Source organism: Bos indicus, chromosome 13 (assembly GCF_029378745.1).
Source record: "Bos indicus isolate NIAB-ARS_2022 breed Sahiwal x Tharparkar chromosome 13, NIAB-ARS_B.indTharparkar_mat_pri_1.0, whole genome shotgun sequence".
Lineage (NCBI taxonomy): Eukaryota > Metazoa > Chordata > Mammalia > Artiodactyla > Bovidae > Bos > Bos indicus.
Genome location: NC_091772.1, coordinates 61283638 through 61301212, shown reverse-complemented (window position 1 = coordinate 61301212; position 17575 = coordinate 61283638). Strand labels below are relative to the sequence as shown.

General features: G+C 48.2%; 1 protein-coding gene across 4 annotated transcripts in view; it reads left to right on the top strand.

Moving 5' to 3' along the window:
* The window catches only part of BCL2L1 (BCL2 like 1), a 50181-nt gene that overhangs the window by 1567 nt on the left and 31039 nt on the right, over positions 1-17575 (top strand). For 3 of the 4 annotated variants that reach the window (XM_019972218.2, XM_019972217.2, XM_019972214.2), the window contains exon 2: positions 84-759. In XM_019972218.2, the coding sequence (XP_019827777.2) occupies positions 196-759 (564 nt within the window). In that variant the 5' untranslated portion in view covers positions 84-195. Of the gene's footprint in view, positions 1-65; positions 760-17575 lie in introns of all 4 variants that reach the window. The other variant, XM_019972215.2, reaches the window with a different exon arrangement.

Genomic DNA, 17575 nt, shown 5'->3' with positions numbered 1-17575 from the left:
ACCTGGAGTGGGGAATGGGATGTTGTAGGTAAATGGCTTGCATATTCATTTTTTTACCCCTGAAGCTCTTTCTCTCCCTTCAGAACCTTGTCTTGGCTTTGGATCTTCGAAGAGAACCACTAAGCAGAGACCAGACCCAGTGAGTGAGCAGGTGTTTTGGACAATGGACTGGCGGAGCCCATCCTTATTATAAAAATGTCTCAGAGTAACCGGGAGCTGGTGGTTGACTTTCTCTCTTACAAGCTTTCCCAGAAAGGATACAGCTGGAGTCAGTTTAGTGATGTGGAAGAGAACAGAACTGAGGCCCCAGAAGGGACAGAATCAGATATGGAAACCCCCAGTGCCATCAATGGCAACGCATCCTGGCACCTGGCGGATAGCCCTGCTGTGAATGGAGCCACTGGCCACAGCAGAAGCTCGGATGCCCGGGAAGTGATCCCCATGGCAGCGGTGAAGCAAGCCCTGAGGGAGGCAGGCGATGAGTTTGAACTGAGGTACCGACGGGCATTCAGCGACCTGACGTCCCAGCTCCACATCACCCCAGGGACAGCATATCAGAGCTTTGAACAGGTAGTGAATGAACTCTTCCGGGACGGGGTGAACTGGGGTCGCATTGTGGCCTTTTTCTCCTTCGGTGGGGCACTGTGCGTGGAAAGCGTAGACAAGGAGATGCAGGTATTGGTGAGTCGGATCGCAACTTGGATGGCCACTTACCTGAATGACCACCTAGAGCCTTGGATCCAGGAGAACGGCGGCTGGGTAAGAACCACGCCCCTTACATATTCATTTTCCTTGGCTTCTGGTCAAATCCCCAACAACCTTTCCCCCTGTGTCTGTTGTGCTGGGTGATTATTATTGTTTGTTAAGGAGACATAATTGGCCTCATTGTATCACAGAGATTAACTTCTGAAATACAGATAACCTAGTTCTGTGAGGACCAGACATCTTCATTCTGTCTTCCTCGTGACCCTACTCTGTCATACTTGTGTTCCAGTTTCTCTGCAGAAGATAACATAGCCTGTGTGTTCATTTGGCCCCAAACCTTTGAGAATGCAAAGGTAACAGGTTACCCCTCACCCTGACATAATGGCTCATGATGTTAAGGGGGTGATGAGTGGAATGCCTGGAGAAGATAGTGAGTATCAGTGACCCACCAGCCCCTTCAGTCTTACTCCCTTGAGATGTCAGTCCTGTCCTGGGCTTCCCTCCTCTAAATCAGGTTCCCTTTATTTCAGAGTTTGCATGGCCTGGCTTTGCATCCCTCTGGCTTGGATGGCTGAGGATTGATTTTAGGTTGTAAGCTGCGCCAGTGGGCCAGTTGTGTTTGTCCTATGGCCCATGTTTATTGGCTCTAAAGTATGTGACTTTTCTGTGTGGTTGGCCAGTTTGTGGAGCGCTTGCTGTGTCACGCATAAGCCCAGGGACTTTGCACCTCACTGCCTGGGTTGGTTGGGGAGCTCCAGCTGTTATGCTTGTCACTTTTCTGCCATGGCCCTGGGGCCTCTTCACTGAGCACTGTTTGCTGGCAATGCAAGAACCTGGTCTTTGGGGCTCCTTGGCACATTGAGATTCAGTGACAGACTTCAGAAACAAACTGACACGGGTGTGAGTCCCAGCCCCGTCACTTAACTAGGTGTATGACCTTGGACAGGCCAGTTTACCTTGAGCCTCAGGTTCTTCCACTAAAAAAATGTGGCCAACCCTCCTTGCCTTGCAGTCCTTGTAAATCTTGGAGCTGATGTGAGCATAGCGACAGGAAGTTTGCTCTAGTAGTTATTGTCAGATCCAGGTACACTTTCTGAACCCGAGTCGTGCCTCATTCCTTTGCCAGGGAAGAGAATTCCCTTGCCCTGATATCACCAAGTCAGGATGAGCTGGTGTGGAGGGATTCTTTACCTGTGGTCACTGTCAGCAGCTTTTGCTCTTTTGCAGTGAACTCAGTCATATCTCCCCGCTTATCTCCCTGCCTCAGGGAGGTGTAGGGCTTATGAGAGGTATTCATTCTGTCCTTCAGAAATTGAGCAGGCTGTGGAAAATAAGTCATCTATTGAAGGAGCTGAGGTGGAAAGGGCCACGCACCATGGACTCAGGAATGTTGAGAATGCAATTATCCAGAGGCTGGGCCTAGGGTGTGGCAGCCACTTCAGTTTACCACTGAGCAAGGGACCTCCAGGTATACCACCCCCTGTCTTATTTCCCATTTCTTTGCAACTTCATCAACTCTTCCTACTGCCAGTTCTTATAAAAAGCAGAGTAGAGGTCAGATGACCGGGGTGGGGCTGGGAAGGTAAAGGTGGAGGTCTTTCTTTGGCTAAGACTGACCCGACTTGAAAGCCTTTCAGTAAATGAACTCCCTGGGGGAATAAATGATTAAATAGTTCCTGTTGGTTTGTGTGATGACCTCTCTTATTTCTGCCTGCTTTGATTTTCTTTAGGGGCAAATATTTGTTTAACTTACTACAGGAGGGACAGGATTCCAGTGTTTCCGACACACCCTCTGAGGCCTAAGTAGGGACTTGGGCCATTTGCCCCTCACTGTTATCTCTGGCTGGTGGTCCTAATACCATGTGGGTTGTGGCCAACTGTTAACAAAAGGCAACATGGGAGAGGTTCCTGGCCTGCCAACCAGTGTCTAAGAGTGCCACCTGGACCAGAGAGTTGTTAGTCACCCAGTGTTATGTGTGGAAAGAGGTCTTCGACACAGCAACACTGGGCAAGATCATTAGATCACCACTGGATTGACATTCCATCTTCTGCTGTCTCTTTGCCCAAGAGTTACCAGAGCCCGTTGGACAGCATACCATATGTTACTTCCTCTTGGTGGACAGAGAGGATATGTGCAGAAGAGCCAGTTATGTCAGAACCATTTCTGGGCACATGTTCTTCCCAAGGCCAAGAGATAGAGAACATGTGACATTGGGATCCTTTGGGTAGAAGGTACCCGCCCACTTCCTCTCAGGGACCATTCTATTTGAGCTGCACACTGGCTGCTGCAGTGGCATCTCATAACCTTCCTGGAGGCTGTGCCTGGGGAATCCATGAATGTAAGAATTATGGGCCATTCCACTCTGGGATATGCTCTAAATTTAGCATCCTTGCAGGAAAGGAAAAGGAAATGTGCTTTTATGGAGTATATCTTATGCATGAGGCATTGTATTAGGTCTTTTACTTATGCAGCCAAAATTCACTGAGCATCTTCTGTGAAGCAGGCATGTGCTAGGTATTGGCTATAAGCCAGATATGGTACTTTATCTCATGGAAATAACATGCTATTTCATATACTCCACACAATAACTTTCTAAGATAGGTAGGTTTATTCTCAGTTTATATATGAAGCTCCTGGTAGCTTAAATGACTGGCCCCAAGTATTCCTCAGCCAGTTAGGTGACTGAGTGAGAATTTACCCCAGGTGGGCCTAATTCCAAAGCCTATAATCTCTTCCCCTCCATATCACATTGTCTTAGGAGTAATAATGTGAGCCAGAGACGCTGTTGGGCCAAGCAAAACATGCCTGTGGAGGTGTTCACTTGAGTCTGTGATGCTGGCCTTGTTCAGGAACTGCAGGAAGAACAGCACCTGTGTTGGCAGTAGCAGGCTGCCAGAGGCATGTATGCAGCTTCTAGATTCTGTCACTGGTAAAACTCAAGTCAGTATCAGGATTTTGCCCAGTGAGAGTAGGCTTCTTGTTAATTTTTTGTTAAAACCGTCTCTGGCCCTCCCGGCAGGTAAGAATTATGTGCATAAAGGGAGAAGATGGCCTACTCCAAGTATGTCTGCTTAATTGTGGGTGATGCCCCAAGGACTGGAATTCCTCATCTATATAGCCACACCACTGCCTACCTAGAGTCCCCTGGCGAGGTGCTGAACCTGTTTGTCTCTCTTGTCCATTCATCTCTCCCACCTGTAAAGTGAACTAATGATAGCCACCTGCCATAGCTTGACTCTAGTAAATGATGTAGAACAAAGGCTCTCCTGGGCCCTAATTGTATGGTGGAGGCACTTCTTTTAATGAGTGGGCTACCTGGCTCCAAAAACTGAACTTTGACCCCAGAGTTTCTTGAGACACAAAGCCAGCCCTTGAGATACTCAACCAGAACAGCAGAGATTGAATGTTTCTGGGGCTTTCCAATGGGAATGTGGACAGTTGGGTGGTCGGACCCAGGTGGGCCAGGCCATTTTGGGATCACTGTCCCTGGGAAACCCTTTAGCTTGATGGAAACACATTGTTGAACAGTTTTTGGGGGGTGGGGGAAGAAAACATCATTTGGCCTTTCCCCAGGCTGCATGGCTCTGTGGTCTTCTAGTTTCTGTAGGTTTCTTCTTGACTGTTCTGGCTTCATTGGCACTGATGTATGCTTTGCTGAAGCACCTCAGCGACCTTTGCAGATCTCAGCAGCTGTTGGCAATTCTGCGGTTTTCTTGGGGAAACCCCATTAGAAACCCCAAACGTGGAAATTTTTAGTAATCTCATTCAGGTCCCAAAGTGAGGTAGAAGTGTCTCAGGGGCTCCCCCTCAAAACACTCGGTTCTTCTGGAGGTACATTTGAAGTTGCCCTTAAAACTCCATCACCATAATAGGGTTTTCCAGGCTTCCTAGGATTGATTTCCGCAGTAGCCCCACAGAGCCCTTCAGCTTCTGGTAGAAAATCACCCCAGGTTTTTTCAGGGGCCTTCAGTGGAACCTGCAGGGTTTTCTCGGTTTTTGTGTGGGCTACCGGAAGGTGCAGTTGTTAGTTATCCCTTCCCCAGCAGGTATCTGTCCTGAGGCTAGAGGCTTGAGCATCCTTCCTGGTTTTTTCCAGTGCCCTCAGCCTTCCATCACAGGGCTTTCTTTCAGCAGCCATGATTTTGTCTGGGTTTACCATGGATAGATTTAGGGGTAATTCCCAGTGAGCTGCTCTTCTACGGAAACATAATCTCCTACTGCCTTAATTAGCCGGGCTCTCTCCCCGCCCCCAACCTAATTCCGTGGAGTCCTCCCCAAGGACTCCCTCTCTTTTCTTTGAAGGAGTCAGTCTGCTCCTGGATCCGCTTCTCTTCTGTCTCCCTGGCCGACAGTCTGTCTTCCCTGTTCCCAGTTGGCAGATCTGAGTCAGACAGTCCCAGTGGGTTTTTTTGTTTAGCCTGGGGACAAGAAGACCCAGGAGACCAGGATCACTGGTTTCAAATATCTGCAGGAAGAGGGGCTAAGCCTTTTTTTAGTATGGTACAGGAGAGCTTGGGTAGGTTAATCACACTGATAGAGTTTAAATTAGTATAAAGACATTTCTGACACTACCACACCTCTATTAGGTTTAGGAATTTCCTGAGAGTAGAGTTCCACGTCTTGTCAATACTTGTTTAATTGACATGGAGCAGAGGCCTTAGGCATAGCAGGTATGTAATGAAAGAGAAGCCCACTAAATTTCTGAAGAAACAGACACTTATCAAACCAGAATAATAGTAATGGGAATTGCCCTTTATCTAATTATTTATGCATTGATTCAGATAGTATTAATTGAGCTCCTGTTGTGTGTCAGGCTGTCCTAGGCACTAGTGGTACAGCATTACATAAAATTATGTTTCTATGTCGGGAGCTCATATTCTAATGGGGAGAAACAGACAACATGTAATTGTTGTTGTTTAGTCTCTAAGTTGTGTCCAACTCTTTGCGACTCCGTGGATTGTAACCCTCCAGGCTCCTCTGTCCATGGCATTTCCCAAGCAAGAATACTGGAGTGGGTTGCCATTTCCTTCTCCAGGGTGTCTTCCCAACCCAGGGATCCAGCCCAGATCTCCTGCATTGGCAGGCAGATTCTTTACTTCTCAGGCACCTGCTGCTGCTGCTAAGTCGCTTCAGTCATGTCCGACTCTGCGACCCCATAGATGGCAGCCCACCAGGCTCCCCCGTCCCTGGGATTCTCCAGGCAAGAACACTGAAGTGGGTTGCCATTTCCTTCTCCAATGCATGAAAGAGAAAAGTGAAAGTGAAGTTGCTCAGTCGTGTCTGACTCTTAGCGACCCCATGGACTGCAGCCTACCAGGCTCCTCCGTCCATGGGATTTTCCAGGCAAGAGTACTGGAGTGCCTTGCCAGTGCCTTCTCCTCTCAGCCAACTGGGAAGCCCCAATTATATACATATGTAACATATATCAGTTGAGACTAAGTGCTATGAAGAAAATAAAGTACATTGAGGCATGCCTAGCAAAGGAGATAAGGCTGCAGTTTTAAAAGAGTGTCTAGGGAAGGCATCACTGAAAGGTAATATTTCAGCCAAGACTTGAAGAAGGTAAGTTGGTGGTTAATGTGGGTTCCTTTAGAGAGTGTGTTATAAGCAGAGGGATGGACTCAGAAGGGAGTGTGCTGGCCAGGCTCAAGGATGAAAGAGAAGGCCAGTGCAGCTGGGGAGAATACAGCAAGAGAAAGAGTGGTCAGAGGGGAGAGGGAAGAGGGGAGAGTGGGTGGAATTGAGGGGGCAGAGTAGCCAGGGGCCAGTCTCATAGCGTATCACAGGCCGTGATGAGGACTCGACTTTGGCTGAATGAGAGCCCAGGAAAAGATCAGGAGCAGGGATGAGCTCCACAAGTTCTGAATTCCACAGGGGAACCCAGCAAAGAGGCTGGCGCAGCAGTCAAGTGAGAAAGAAGAGTGGCTTGAATCAGGAGGTAGAGGTGGAAATGGTGAAAAGGGACTAAGGAACAAGACCAGACTCACATGGCATATTGATGGGTCCGACCACCTTGAAAGCCACATTTTTTAACCACTTAGCTTAGCAGTCATAGAATCAGGTTTAAGTATGCTAGATGTTCTTTGGAGATAGTCTCTCCAAATGTGGTATCCTGAATGGCCCTTCCCTCTAGCACTCTTGCTTCTGAATAATTGCACCACATCTGGATTGAGGTCCCAGATCACCTGTGTCTAGCTCTGTGACCTTGGGCAAGCTTCTTGAACTCTCTGAACCTTAGGGCAGGTATTACCTGCTTCACAAAGACCTAACGAGATCTGCCTGAGACGCATAGAGTCAGACAGTAGTTGGTATCGTAATTCTGACCATTTTTGCACAGAGCTTGTGTCAGAGACCTATTCACAGCATCTGCAGTATCTGTTCTCCCTTGTTTGGACTCCACAGTGACCTGGCACACCCTTAGGGCAGGCAGGCAGGCCCCGGCAGTGTTCCTGTCCTGCCAGGAGCTCTGTAGTGCTGCTTTGCCATGTTAGTCAAATGCTGGTCTTTGTTAGGATCCCAGTTCTAGTCTCACATCTGCCTCAGCTCACTGTTTCACCTTGGCTACATCACTTCTAGGCCCCAGTTTCCCATCTATAAGATGGAGGTTTGAAGTTGAGTCTAGGAATCCTGCTTCTCAATGGCCCTAGGCCTTGTGGTGGGTTCCACCATTGTGGCATATTTCATGATAGTTATGCTGTAGGATGGCTCTTTCCAGGGATCAAACCCATGGCCCCTGCAGTGGAAGCTCGGGGTCCTAACCACTGGACTGCCAGTAATTCCCCCCACCTTGCCTTTTTGATGGTTATAACCGACAACCCGGGAGGTGAGCAGAGGGAAATCAGGCTGAGAAAGATGAAGTGACTTGCCCATCAGGAGGAAGATGCAGGGTTTGGGCTTTCAGATCTAGATTTGATCACTTGTATGCTGTGTGACCTAGGGCAAGTCTTTTACCTTGTAAATGGCTGTAATAATGGTGCCGTGTTCTGAAGATTCAGTGAGTTAATTCCTGTCGTATGGCTCTGCATAGTGACGGTTAGTATCAGCAGTCACATCCTAGGGTTCCTTCAATCACATCACCTGGCTTCCCATTTATTACATACTGATTTTTGTAAATAGTATTTTTGCAGAAAGGAACTGCCTTTGGGACCTTCTGCCTCATGGTTTCACCCCTGATGAGACTCAGGCCAAGCCAGAGCTTTGAGACTGGCTCCCCACTGCAGCACTTTTTGGTCAGACTCCAGAGCTCCCCTCGGAACTAGAGGTTTTTTTCTCCCTCTTCAGGAAATGCCATTGCAGTGACTTCCATGGACTGCTTCCTGTCCCAGCCCTGCAGCCGGATTCTTGCTGGCTAGAGTGTGGAAATTGGAAAGTAATATTCCTAAAGGCTCTCCCCACGCACAGACTCCTTTTTTGCCCATGTCTCTCCCTTTCCTCTTGTCAGTTTCTTTGTTCCCTCCCCTTTGACCCTTCACCGTCTTCTCTCTCCAGCTCACGATCATCCCTTTCAGATTTAGAAAATGCTTTCCACTGAGTTCTGTCACACCTTTCCACCCACCCTTCGAGGGGGGTTGTCCAAACTCCTGGATTCCCTCCTGGCTCCGCACTAAGTAGCAGTTAGTAGTAGTCTTGAACTTCCCCTAGAGGGACATGAAACCTGTCACTTGCGGTGCCCTATGTCATCCATTAACCCTCAGGGGTCCCCACCCCACCCCCTGCACAGGCCTGGGACTCCTCAGAGGTTTGGCAGGTAGAAATCCTACCTCTTGGAGACGATTGATGGAGGGTCGAGTGGAGCCTGCCACCCCCTCCCCGCGGTCACCTTTCAGGAGGAAGCTAAAAGATTGAAAACCTTGTTGGACAATCATCTGAGGAATGGAAGCTAGCCTGGGAGGGAATTGGAACGCACTCAGCTATGCCTCAGATCCTTTGTTCCGCTCTTGAAAGGGAAACATTCCCCTCCCTCCTCCCTGGCCACACACACGTGCCTTTGTTCCCCCGAGTCAGGCGGGGCCGGGAACACTGTGTCCTTCCAAGGAGCCTGACTGGCCTCCCCAGAGGCTGGCCTCTTGGTCAGCAGGACTGAAGTTTTTGCTCAGGAACCCTCAGCCTCATGTCCTTTCTATAGAAGAGTCTTTCTGCCAGAGGCTGAGAACTTGCCTGCAAACAGCTGCCCAGGGACTTCCCTGGAACTCTTCCACAGGATGCCCGTGTCCCAGGATTATACAGTCCCTCCCTCTTATTCCACTTGGTGATTAATATTATTGTTAATGTTACTATTAATAGCACCTAACATTTATCAAGTGCTTATTGTATGCCAGGCATTGTTCACAATGCTTTACATGTATTAATTTATTCCATTCGTAGACAATATTCTGAAGTTGTTGCTATTATTATCCCTGTTTTTCAAACGAGGCAACTGAGGTACAGAGATGTTAAGTAGCTTATGCAGGGTAGCACGGTTAGTAAGTGGCAAAGCGTACAAGGGTAACTTCCAAGCTCCCCCTTTTAAACACTGCACTGCACCCCCTTCCCCGAATGTGTGTGAATGGTTGTTGGCGTTTATCCAGTGCTTACTATGCGGCAGGGCTTTCCCCAGCTTCATTTCTGTGTTACTGTCCAACAACCTCAGCATTACTGGACAGTGAGATTTGGGGGGACTCAGCTAGTAAGAAGCAGAGTTAAGATTTGAAACCACGTCTGGCTTACTCGAAGCCTGTGTTCTTTATCTCTAAACCATCTTAAAAACCCTGCCAGGTAGGTAGTGTCATCTTCACGGTAGAGTTGAGAAGACTGAGTCTCAGAGAAAAGTGGCATGCTCGGAGCCTCGCAGACTATTGTTACCAGGACGACCGGGGATTCAAACCTGAGGTGCTTGTCTTCACGACACTTTACTGCCTTAGTGGTCTGTAGCATGATGATAACCGTTTTTATGTGCATGATAACACTTTATAATTTACGTCTTTGTATAAAGATGATGTGTATACATCATTTCATAGTGAAGTGAGTGATGTGGGTATGTTCAGTTCCATTTCAGGGAGGAAACTACAGCAGGAGTCTTATCCCACAGTAAATGGCTTAGAATTCTTTTAACTCACTCTTAGCGATGTTGCTTTTAGTAAGTCTGGATTCATTGCTCAGAGCTGTCCTGAGTTTTGTTTCATTTGTTAAATCAGCAAATACTGGTGCATGCTTTATTTATGCTGAGTGCTGGGCATGCTGTGGGTGCTGCAGTGAGGGGCCTGGGTGCCCTTCCTCGATCTGTTTCCATGCCCCACACCCTGGGCCATGCTGGTGTGTGCTTCTGCCATCTGAGTCAGTCTGTGTGCGGCACCCAGCTGTTCCCTCAGCTCCCAGACACACCAGGCAAGGCTCGTTACAGGATGTATTGATCACTTTCTACAAAACCTTAGATAAAACTCTGCACTCAGATTTGAAGCTTAGCTTAATTTCTCGCTGGTGGTGCTGCTGCACTATCCGAATCAGCTTTCCAGCCTCATCCACACATCTGAGAGAATAGTACCAGCCCGCAGAGTAAGCAAGGCTCAAATGAGAAAGTAAAACGCGTAAGTGTTCCTTAGTAATAACGACAGACGCTGTGTGTTGAGTGCTTGCTCTGTGCCAGGTGCTATGTTTATGCCCTGACATAATCATCCTCTTTGGTCCTCACAACTGCTTTGGTATGAAGATGGAGAATTCAGAGCTTCAAGAGGCCCTATAGCATGTCCAGAGTGACTCACCTTGTAAGAGGCAGAGGTGGGTCTTGCACTCAGCTGTATCTGATACCAAAGCCTACCCTCAAACCACAGCGTCATTGTTTCTCTGCAGGCCCAGACTGGCTTATTTCACCCCTGAGTACCTGGCACAGGGCCTAGGGTTGGGCACAGGCTTGGCCAGGATTTGCTCAATGAACATGAAGGGTTGTTATTATTAGATGCAGGTTAGGCTACAAACAGAGAAGGCGATGGCACCCCACTCCAGCACTCTTGCCTGGAAAATCCCATGGATGGAGGAGCCTGGTAGGCTGCAGTCCATGGGGTCGCTAGGAGTCGGACAGGACTGAGCAGCTTCACTTTCACTTTTCACTTTCATGCATTGGAGAAGGAAATGGCAACCCACTCCAGTGTTCTTGCCTGGAGAATCCCAGGGACAGGGGAGCCTGGTGGGCTGCCGTCTATGGGGTCGCACAGAGTCGGACACTGAAGCGACTTAGCAACAGGCTAAAAAATGTCCTTAAGGGAGCAAACTCATTTAAAGCAGTAGGAATACACTCACAGCCCTTGGTGAACGGCTCCAGGCAAACGATGCCAAATCTGTAGTGTAGACTCCAGAAATGGAAGAGGACAGACCCGCTGGCCACATCCCACGGGTACCTGGACCTCCGCCAAACCAGCCCACTCCCACCATCAGCTACTCAGTTGGTGACTCGGCCCAGTGGCCTCCACCCTCAGCCTGCATCATCCTGTGCTCCTTCTCCGTCGCCAGCTGCACTGCCAGCTCAGACCCTCTTCTGTGCCAATAGTGGAAAGTGTCAGGAAGGAGAAAGTTCACTAGAGGCTTGAATGATAGCTTTCCCAGCAGTAGGACTTTTGTGCAGTTCACACCAAGTCCTCGGTTTCCTCGTCCATAAAATGAAAGGTAGTAGTCATCCCTTAATGAAGATAGCAGTGGTGATCTTTTTTGCTCGGGCTTGCGTGGATCACTCTTTCCCTAGATCTGATCAGGGCTGTCTTAGCATTTAGGTCTCAACTCAAATGTCACCTCTCCAGAGGCCACCTGTGTTTACCTCCTTACTGTCTGTCTCCTTTTGTAAAACCTAAGCTCCCAGTGTGCAGGAGTTTTGTCTCATGTTTCCTTCATCCCCAGCATCTCTCATAATGTTTGGCACAAGGGGTCCACTCAGCAAATACTTACTGAAAGAGTGAGTGACTAGCCCACCTAGCATGGTGCCTGAATACAGTATGCTCAGTTAGGCGTCATTACTACCTCCGAGGAAGATGTGGAGCATGAAGGCTTACAGTAGGTGAAAAGAATGTGGCAAGGGCAGCTTTGGTAGGTAAGAGCAGTGCAGACAGAAGTGGAGGCTGAAATGTGTAGGAAGCATTTGGGCGACAGTGAGGGGGCAGACCGGCAGAAGAGGGTCTGGGTTGTCATAAAGCCGGTAAGGGAGAAGGGAATGGTGACTGATGGTGGGAGCCTGTGGACAGAGGGACGGGATAGTTGGCAGTAGAGGTGGGCCAGCTGGGGAGAGGCCCAGCACCAGAGTGATGCAGCCAGGTCCCTAGTCATCACTGGAGCAGGATCCCTTGCCAGCCAGGGCTCAGCAGACAGAGCTGCAGGGAGAAAAAAAGCCAGAGGCACCTGCGACCTGTGGATCAGGTAGGCAGTGCTGGTTGTTATTTTGGGGCTCTGGGCCAGGTGCAGATTCAAAGGCTTGATTGAAGCCTTTTGGCAACTCTGGTCTTAGCCGGGTAAACATCACCTGTCTTCTGCCACCTGCGGCAGCAATGCCAGGAAGGTACCCTGGGCAGGCCCAAATGGGCCCAGCTTTCTTACTGCCCTCGTGGCAGAAGAAATCCCCCCCGGGAGAGGCCACTCCTTCCCTGCCCCACAGCTTCCTTTCCAAAGGGCTCAGGTAGCAATAAGGTACCTCCTGTCCAAGAGGCCCCTGTGGTTCCGGCGCCTGGAAGGCAGGGGTGGGGCATTGGGAACCGTTGACAGCTGGGCCCAGCTGGGGGGAGGGGTCAGTTTGGGAGCAGGTGCAGATTTCAGGGAGGGCGGGGCCTGAAGGGAAGTAGGGATCTTGGTAGGCTGCAAAATTTCCCTCCCATCCCCCACCTCCCAGTCACAGCTGGCTTCTCCAGGAACCTGATGACCTAGTTACAGTGCTTAGAAATTGTTCGCTTAGCTTGCAGTTCAGAGCTGTGCCAGTCTCTCCTCTCTGAGGCTTCTTGGGTCCGAAAGGTAGCCTGGCATTTCCCCTGAGGGGTGTCCATGTGCACCGTATCACATGTGCAGACTTCTTGTCCAAGAGAGGAGAGAACCAGTCAGGCTTCTTCCCAGGTGGGCCTCACCCTTCCCCAAGCCAGGGAAAGGACTCCCCTGCCCCTTCCTCCCCGCCAGCCCTGCTTCTGTCTCTCTCTGAGGGGTTAGTGAGTGGCAAATGAAGGTCACAGACTTCTTTCCTGGAGGTTCAGCAGAGACTCTTGTTGCCCTAGGGATAGCTTGAGCATGCCTAACCTAACGTTACCTGCTTACCTTTCCTCCTTGTACTGATGTTCAGACCTGATAAAAGAGGGTGAGGAAGAATCTGTTGGGGGCTCTTGAGGCCCCAGCCCTTCTAGGAAGCAGCTGCTCTTGGCATTCTTGATGTTTGCCTCTCTATTGCTTCCCTGGGAGAAATTCTATCCCTGTTAAGAGTCAGATACAAAATGTGACAAACCAGTGCTGCATCCTGCTTGCTCTATAGTTAGTTACCCTTGGACAAATTACTTATCTCTCTCAGCCTTAGTTTCTTCGTCTATAAAGAGGCTAAAATAATGTAGTACTTTTCTTGAAAGACTCTCTTGATCATGAAAATATGTGATAAGATACATGGAGCACTTAGCATGGAGCCTAGCACGTGTAGTTACTCAGTATGACAGCTACTATTACAGCTGTTACTAGCAGATTGCCATCACAGGTGATCAAGAAGTTGTGATCACAATTGGAGCTACTCTCCAAGAGCAAACTTTTAGGCTAACAGAGTGTGTGGATATGCTTTGAAGCAAGAGCTTGGAGATTTTAAGGTTCCTGAAGCTGGGGACTGCAGCTCCTAACCTTGTTCCTCATATCCTCCACGAGGGCCCCTAGTCATGCTGTACACTGTGGGGGTTTGGCCAGTGTTGCTGACTGGGCATTTGGTAATGGGGCTTATTTTTTTCGATCTTTGCCAAGTATCTCCAGGAAGGCAGGGATCTCCTCCTCTGCTTTATTTACTGCTCTGTCCCTAGATCCTGCCACAGAACCTGAAACATAGAAGACAGGCATCTGTTGACTGAGGCAAGACTTAATGAGTTGAATATTTAAAGAGCATAGGAGCTTGCCTAGCACATAGTAGGTGCCTGACTTGCATCTGAATGATTAAACAGTGTTGTGGGGACTCTGGCATTTTCCAGAGTGGCCTCACTCCTTGTTTGCTGTGTGGTTGTAAGCCTGTTGCCTCATCTGCTAGAGAAAGATAACACCCACCCTGCCTCATTCTCGTGCTAGCTGAGAGGCCCAAGGAGATGATAGATGAAAAAGCACTTTGAGAACTATAAATGTTTGGTCTTGTTGCTGCTCCTTCCTTGACTGAGGTCAAACCATAACTGTCATTCATTCATTCCTTCAACCACCAAGCACTTTTTGGGTGGAAGCAATATCCTAGCTGTTTGGCTTATGTAACTTCATGAATTTGGACAAGTTACTTTACTTCTCTAAGCTTGGACATCTATAAAGTGGAATTAATAATCATTTCACAGGATTGTTGGGAGAAAGATTAAGCCAGGTACTCTGAGCTGATTGAGGGTGGAAACCACATCCCATTCACTGCCATCAGCTACTGCCAGGCTGTGTGTTTAGTGTCCAAGTTGATAAACATTCCTGATGATGAGCAGTGTATATAAAGTGCCCTGGCACAGAGCCTGGTGTGGAGTAAAAGCTCCCCAAATACAGGGTCTTTGCTTTTCCTCTCACTGTGAAGTTTGGTCATTCATTGATTCAGCCATTGGTTGCCTTCTGCAGTCTAACTACGCAGCAAAGCCAGACCTCTGAGTAATAACTCAAATGGGAAGGTGAAATGACTACTAATTCCTCACCCCTGGATGTCCTCACCCACCTTGGCCAGACTGCTGAATGGGAACTCTGACTGGCCAGGATCAGTACTGCTTAAATATAAAACTGGGAGGCACCAGTGTACCTCACCCCACGCTCACCTCTGATTCAAAACAAGAACAACCACCCCTTGTTCTACCCACTCCCTGTCTGCTACTCAGTGAGAAAAAATTTCCCTTTGCTCACAACACCCACATTCATATGGAACCCTAGGGATTACCATATCAAGGAAGTCCCCAGGGAGTCACTGAGAAATGGCCCTTCGGGGCAGGGTCCCCTGGGACTGGGTCCAGCAGCAGGTGCAGGCAGAGGCCCCAGGCTGGTGGCTAAGTGATGAAACTGAGAGACAAGTAGGGCCAGACAAGAAGTCAGCCCGGAGAAAACTGCCTGCCTGTCCACGCAGGTGTCCAGGCACCTGGGAGCAGTTTCTGGGTCTGATTTAGTGGTGGAAGATAGGGTTCCAAATTAGTACCCCAAGCTTCAGTATGGAGAACCCGTACAACTCCAGAGCAAAGTCTACACTTGGCGCCCAGGTCAGTGTCCTTTGAGCCCTTCTCAAACCCCTTCAAGGTGAAAGAAGTGCTTCCGCTGGGCATCACAGCACCTCCTGCTGGAAGATCTTCAGGAATGATGGAATGGTAACCAGAGACCTCTGCTATGTTCGGGGCACTGTACTGTGTTGGGGGCTTTTGAAGAGAGTGAGATCATTTCATTATCGGAAGTATGGGCTCTAGAGTGGGGCAGAGCTGAGTTTGAATCTGGCTTCTTCACATACCAGCTGTTTGGTTTTGGACTCATTCTTCTTTCTGAGCCTCAGTTCCCATCTCAACAATGAAGACGATAATACCTGATTTGTAGGGTTTTTGTAGGATGAAATGAGATCATGTTGAGCTTGGCACAGATGTTACAGTAATTTTAATAATGAAAAAGTGAAAGTCGCTCAGTAGTGTCTGACTCTTTGCGACCCCGTGGACTATAGCCCTCCAGGCGCCTCTGTCTATGGAATTCTCTAGGCAAGAATATGGGAGTGAATAGCCATTCCCTTCTCTAGGGAATCTCCCCAACCCAATGATCAAACCCAGGTCTCCTGCATTGCAGGCAGTTTCTTTACCATCTGAGCCACCAGGGAAGCCCAATTTTAATAATAGCTAACATTTACAGAGCACTTATCCTTAAGTGTTTCATATGTATTCATTGAATTCTCAAACAATACCATTGAAGTAGGCATTCTTACTATAATTCTCATTTTACAGAGGAGAAAAGTGAGACATGGGGAAGTTAAGGGGTTTGTAGAAAGATGCTAGGTTGGTAAGTGGTGATTGGAACTTCCGTCTGGCAGCAGAGCCCAGTGTTCTACTTCTGGATAAAGAGGGCCTCATCAGTGTTGCTGCTGTGACTCATTGTAGCTGTCTGTGGTTTTGGTCCATCTGCTGAATTCTGAACTCAGTGAAGGCAAGAAACTCATCTTAATCACCTTGTATCCCCAGAGACCCAACATAGTACTCATAATGCTCATTAATATTTGCCTAATGGCTGGGAATATTCCCTTTCATCATTAATCAATCAGTAGCTCTTTATCGACCATTTCCTGTAGGCTAGATTTGAGCTAAATCCTGGGAGGAATGCAAAGTACAATTCTGGCCTCTGTAAACGGAAGATTGGGTGTGGGGGGGTGGGGAGAGCATTCCACAGCACTGTGTCATTGGGCAGAAACTTCCACACAGGAGGCAGAAACAATAAAGGTGGCTTGGCAATGCTGTTTTCCAAGCTGGGATTCCCACCCCTCCCTGATTGGGCCACTCCCTCCATCTGCGGAACAAGGTGACACATATTCTTTGCTTCTGCCCCAGGGCTGAAACTGCTCCTCCTCTTTGCTCCTCTTTGTTGAGGAGGATCAGGCAACCAATTCATGGGAGCCTAGAATGACAGGGGAATCTGATATTGGAGCTAAAAGAGTACCTTAAAAAAAGCACTTCTTCCCAAACCTTGCAGGCAGAATGGTCTTTTGGAAACCAAATTCAGATCTTGTCACATTCTTGCTTACAACCCTCCACCCACTTGGAATAAAACCCAGAGTCCTTACTGAGGCCTTCCTAAGGCCTGCACGATCTGATACTGGCTGCCTCTCCATCCTTTACCACTTCTTTTCCCTCTCTGCTCGCCTAGCTTAGGGGCTCCTGCTGTTCCAGGCTCACCTGTCCCTGCTGGAGGGTCGTTGTAGTTGCTGTTGGGTCTGCCTGGAGTGCTCTGCCCTTGGTGTTTGCCTGCTGGTTCTTCCAGGTGACTCAGCTCACAGGTCATCTCCTCTGGGCGGTTCTCTTTGACCTTTGATCTAAAGTAGCCAAGCTTTGTACTACTTAATTACTCTCTTGTCTTTTACCTTGTATTTTTATCACAGCACCAACCTCTGTCTGAAATTTTCTTTCTGTTTACTTGATTTTTTTGTCACCCTTCTAGAATATATAAGCCCCATGATTACAAGGACTTTAGTTTGGTCATCATTTTATCTCTAGTACCTAGAACTGTTCTTACAGGTAGTAAGCATTCAGTGAATGATTTTGGAATGAATGATTGAACAAATGAACAAACCTAAGACATTGTTTTTATTTTACACATGAGAAAACTGAGTCAGCCCAGAGAAAAGAAGCTAGTAAGAATTGTGAGGTTCTTTGAACTTAACCTTTTGAATGCTCACTAAGTGCCATGCACTCTGCTTAGTGATTCAGGCATTATTTTTGTCACTGAGCTGTGTCATAATGAAGTGTTTGGGATGTTGTTTTTGTGTACCATTGTAGCATTTAAAAGAGAAATGGACCAAGTCATATTTTATTAGAGCCTTACTCTGTTTTACAAAAAAGTTGGAAATTTAGTTGGCAACTTAGGAAAATTCATATGATCAAAAGGATAAAATAGTGAGTGGAGTCAAGGGAAAGGAAAGTATAGATAAGATGAGGGCCAGGACTAAGCTTATCTTAGTTCACAGAAGCAGATACCACTAAGTCCTTGGAACTGAGCAAA